Below are 5,506 nucleotides of genomic sequence, written 5' to 3'. Positions count from 1 at the left end.
CTATACCAATGCAATTGTTCCTTTTAATGATGCACCATGAGAGATGTTGTCAAGGTTATAGATTGCATCACATCATCTAAACATTGAATGGAAATTTTTAATTGGTATGAAAAACAAAACGCCCACAAAATGTCCAATGTTCTTCTTGAGACAGACAGCATTTAAAGACCATTTAGTGTTTAATGTTAACCACACAGGAAGATGCCAGCATGAACACATTGGCCAACTGACTCTTGGCTGTTTGAGACTCTTAATTGTGTTATCAATAATGATCATCATTTAAAGTGCTGACTTTATTACATGGCATATTTTATTTTAAGGTTAGTGGGATTTCTCTAAAGAAAAAAAATATTGTCTAACATTTGTAATATAAAATTACTTTTCTAAACAGTGAAGATTCTGATATTTTAGGCATGGAAAAGTATGATGTCTTAGGAATTAAATTTAAGCCACAATATTATTCCAGGTCTGCATAAACTACTCTAAAATACATTTTAATTTCTATTGTGTGAGCAAATAATTTAATCTTAAAGAGTTGAACCTGTAATGTAAACTTCAGAATGTTCAGTTTCACTGTGAAGTTTCATGTTTGCTTTCTTCACCAGGTCAGTATTTGATCAGGATTACTACTATGAACACCAGCGGGCCAGTAGAATATTTTATCCTTGAAGGACTGAAGGACAAATCCATGCTTCCCGTTTTCTTCACTGTCTATGTTTCTATTCTGAGTGGAAATAGTATAATCATGTATCTAGTTAAAACTGATCCCAAGCTCAACACCCCTATGTTTTTTTTCCTTTATAATTTGTCTTTCTCTGACATTGTGTACACATCAGTGACGATCCCCAACATATTGTCAATTTTTCTGACTGAGGCCAATATAATTTCTAAAACAGGTTGCTTTGTACAGATGTACTTTTTTCTCTCAACTGATGTGACAGTACGTGCTTTACTGACTGTTATGGCTTATGATCGATATGTAGCAATCTGCAACCCTCTGCGGTACACAACTATCATGACCAAGCAGGTTTGTCTTCTGTTGATATTTGCTTCTTGGGGTTTTGGGGCCGTCACAGTACTGCCTTCAGCTATATGGGCAACTCAGCTGCCTTATTGTGGCCCTAAAATAGTTAAGCACATGTTTTGTGATCACTCATCGGTATTGATCCTTGCCTGTACTGACACCACCCGGAATGGCTTTGTGGGTCTATCAGCTGCTCTCTTTTCACTTCTCAGTACATTCTTCCTTATTTTGACATCATATATCTATATTGGCAAAGCTATCAGCAGAATGGGCACTGCAGAGCAGCTTAAAGCTTTAGGCACTTGTGTGTCCCACCTGATAGTGGTGTGTATCTCTTATGTGTCAGCTTTGTGTGTGTATATCTCCTATCGAGTAGGTAAATTTGACCCAGATGTTCGTATAATTATTGCTGTGATGTATTCTGTGATTACACCCCTGCTGAACCCCATAATTTACAGCTTGAGGAACAAGGAGCTTCAAGATGCCATGAAGAGAGCATTTAGCAGATTCACTATTGTCTCAAAAACCACCAGGAAAACAGTTCCCAACTCACTATGATATCAGAGAGATGAACTAAAAACACTTAAAACCATTAACAATGTAAAATAAATAAAAAAAACTTGTAACACAAACATACAAACAAATGAAGGATAGAACCACTCCACAGTATTTTCATCAGTGAAAGAATAGCAAGATTGATTGTTAAATTATGTCTATCCATTCATAAACTTTGTATCAATCTGGTGAATAAAACAATGTTAAGGTTGAAAATTATATGTAAAGTGTGAAAATGTAATATATTTATGCATAAATGTTTAATGTTACAGTACAGTACAGTAAATAAAAGCAGTAATGCTAAAACTGTCATGACTTTATTGAACACATCCCATTAAAAATTCACAGTACTGTGGAAAAAGTAAGTGAATCCTTTGATTCTACTGGCGGATTACCACTTACAGCAAGGAAACTACTGAAAATAAGCGTCTGGCATGGTGTCAAGATTTAAATGAGGATATAACCGTAAATGAATGGCAGAGTACCTGTTTAAATTCCCTGATCCAGACCATTAATACAAGGTTTAAGCTTCTGCAATACAAATTGAATATTAGAGTATATATAACTCCTGAAATACTTCATAAATCTAACCTAAATATTCCTGATCAATGTATAAAATGTAACTCAGAGAAAGGAACTCTACACCAAAAGAAAAAGTTCTAGATTGTTTGTCTCTGGTAGTGAAAGAAAATGTCCATAAATGCCCTAAACTTTGTATTCTTAATATTTTTCCTGCAATGTGTTTTCAAGCAAAACCTGTAACTAGAAAAAATAGAAAAATAAATTATAGATAGCCTACTGGAATCACGTTAAAAAGTTATAATATTAATCAATGGATACTAGAGTTATCTTAAAGTTTGACTATGGAAAAACTCACATATATTGTTATGGTGAAAATTTTAACAAGGCATGGAATCCCTTTAATTTCTGAAAGAATCTAATCCTAACAGTCTATGGCCCTGCCCCAAAGGCACACTAAGCCCTTGCTGTCTTCCTCTGAGTCCAGACTTTGGTGACGGAAGTGAATGCAATCCGATGGGGCGCTAGTCAGCAAGTCCACAAGGGTACATGAGTGATATAAGAGTGCATTTGTGATTACTATGATTTTACTAGAAATATACCATGGTTATACTATGGTTACTGTAGTAAAACCGTGGTTATTTTTGTAAGGAAGGGTCTGTGGGACTCCAAATAAACACAATAAAAATGCTGCAGTGATGCCACTATACTATATGCTAGTATTTAAACAGGGGTGTAAGATTATCTGCCACTATTTGGACTACAGTGCAAATAGCATCGAACGCTATTTGGACTTAGTGAAAAGAAGATGCTTTTTTTTTGTTGCTTTTTACACTTAGTAAAAATAGCATCTTTCGCTATTTGCACTTAGTGTATAGCATTTATCGCTATGTTCACTTAGTGCAAATAGCCTCTGCCTTATTTTACAGGCAAGCTAATGCTATTTTATCAAAGCTATAACCACACCAATAAATCTTAATTAAACTTAAAAAGTGGTGGTGGCGTAGTGGGCTAAAGCACATTACTGGTAATCAGAAGGTTGCTGGTTCTATCCCCACAGCCACCACCATTGTGTCCTTGAGCAAGGCACTTTACTCCAGGTTGCTCCAGGGGGATTGTCCCTGTATTAAGTGCAATGTAAGTCGCTTTGGATAAAAGCGTCTGCCAAATGCATAAATGTAAATGTAAAATTAAATCCACAGCTATTAGTAAGTTGTGGGCGAGACTATTGAGTTTAAAAAGCTGCTGTTTTAAAATTGTCACCATACGTTCCATAAAAAAGCGATTTCACGTACCATACTGTACGTGCCATTTAAAAACAACGGTCCAAATAAATATTTTATTTTATTTTATTACATCTCCATAAAATGCCTATTAATATATTTTTTAAGTGAATCGAGTAAGAAAATATGTGCGATTTGTGTTTCCATTGGCATGGACGCCATCTAGACTAAATTAAGCTTCTCCCGTCCCACTAACGTTTGGATTTGGGTAGGAGAAACTGACCAGCTGATACAGAAAAACTTCAACTTGTATCACAGAGTGGCAATCGGACACAATAAGCAGTGGTTTTGGTGATCAATATACCGGTGAAAATGACACTATGATTTAAAAAAATTCCATCCTGATGTAACCTCCCTGATGGAGGGAACGAGAAGTTGTGTCGATGAGTTGACACTAGGGGTCGCTCCTGCGGAGCCCAGAAATCTCTGATCTTGAGAGAAGGCCAATGGAAATTGCCGTGTGGAATTTGCATGCCACTACCCCAGACATACGAGTATAAAAGGAGTGACGCTGCAAACACACATCAGGTATCGCACTGAGGAGCCAAGCCAAAGGCCATTTCAGCGGTTTGTCCAGTGTTGTGGCAGGAGGGACACAACGTCTCGTTCCCTCCATCAGGGAACGGAGGTTACATCAGTAACCGAGACGTTCCCTATCTGTCACTCACTTGACGTTTTGTCGATGAGTTGACACTAGGGGTCCCAATGGAAAATGCCACAAGAGCTGAACCGAGTTACACAGACTGGTGGTGTGAGACGGGCAGACCTCTGTGTGCATCATAGCCAGCGCAGCAAGCCATCGCATAAGTACCCCCAACACACCGGCAGGTATGAAGCGGTCTCCTGCACCTAGGGGAACGGCTAACTGCTCAGAAGTCTAAGGACTGGCTGGCCCAGCTGTGGCCTTTTCTCTATTGTTCTCCCCAAAAAAGGAACAAAATCGTTCGACTGGGGGCCAAATATATGGTCCAAGCTGGGGGGTGTCCCTCCAAAGAGGAGGACACCACAGAGACCACACCCGGCCCCGAGAGGGGTGGGGTGGGGGGGGGGGGGTTAGGTGGAATACAACACATGGTCTTACCGGTTAGGAGCAGAAGCATATCGTGCAGAGTGGTGGCATGGTAGGTCCTACTCAAGTCCTACCTGTTTGTGTCACCTGATAACACATGGGACGAAACTGGCTCAACCCTAAGGTTATAGAACCTTGCAAAGGTGTTAGGTGCTGCCCAGGCCGTGGCTCTACATATGTCTGCTAGAGAGGTGCCGTGGGACAACGCCCAAGAAGCCACAACACCCCTGGTAGAATGGGCTTGTAGGCCAGCAGGGGGCGGCACGTGCTGGCCGTGGTATGCCATAGTGATGGCATAGACAACCCAGTGGGCGATCCTCTGTTTGGACACAGCACTTCCCTTCCATTGTACACCGAAGCTGACAAAGAGCTGCTCGTCAGGAGGGTGGTCTTCAGAGAGAGCGCCTTTAGCTCTGCTGACTCAAGGGGCTCGAAGGGAGCTCCCCGAAGGACCACGGAGAGGTCCCACGAGGGAACGAGGTGTGACCTGGAGGGGGTTTAACCTCCTCGTGCCCCTCAGGAACCTGATGATCAAATTGTGCTTCCCTAAATACTTACCGTCCACTGCAACGTGATGTGCCGATATGGCGGCTATATACACTTTCAAGGTGGAGGGGGACAGCCGTCCCTCCAAAATTTCCTGCAGAAAGGAAAGCACTGATCCAACTGCGCATCTCTGGGGGTCTTCACCTCGGGAAGAACACCACTGAGCAAACAGACGCCACTTCATGCCGTAAAGGCACCTCGTTGAGGGGGCCCTCGCACGTGATCGTGTCTACCACTGTGGGTGGTAGGACTCTTAGAAAAAAGGCGAGAGCATAGGCCGCCTTGGCGCTTGATATACGCCACCCTCTCTGTGTTGTCCATCTGGAGAAACACGTGCTTGCCCCGGATCAATGGCAATAGCCTCCTCAGGGCAAGTAGTACTGCCAGCAACTCGAGGCAGTTGATGTGCCAATGCAGTTGCGGGCCATTCCAAGGGCCGGTGATTGAGTGCCCGTTGCATACGGCGCCCCAGCCCCGTTTGGAGGCATCTGTCGTAACCACGACGTGCCT

The 5,506-nt window shown here is 41.8% G+C and overlaps 1 protein-coding gene across 1 annotated transcript; it reads left to right on the top strand.

The window, feature by feature from the left end:
* Nucleotides 1-628: 628 nt before the first annotated feature.
* LOC127624880 (olfactory receptor 49-like) lies at nucleotides 629-1,582 on the top strand. Its single transcript, XM_052099832.1, has one exon. The coding sequence runs from the start codon at nucleotides 632-634 to the stop codon at nucleotides 1,580-1,582; it is 951 nt and encodes a 316-aa protein (XP_051955792.1). The 5' UTR covers nucleotides 629-631.
* The last annotated feature ends 3,924 nt before the right edge of the window (nucleotides 1,583-5,506 follow it).

Source organism: Xyrauchen texanus, chromosome 31 (genome assembly GCF_025860055.1).
Source record: "Xyrauchen texanus isolate HMW12.3.18 chromosome 31, RBS_HiC_50CHRs, whole genome shotgun sequence".
In the NCBI taxonomy this organism is placed as follows: domain Eukaryota; kingdom Metazoa; phylum Chordata; class Actinopteri; order Cypriniformes; family Catostomidae; genus Xyrauchen; species Xyrauchen texanus.
Note: the sequence above shows the minus strand (reverse complement) of the source record. Positions and strands in the feature narration are given on the sequence as shown.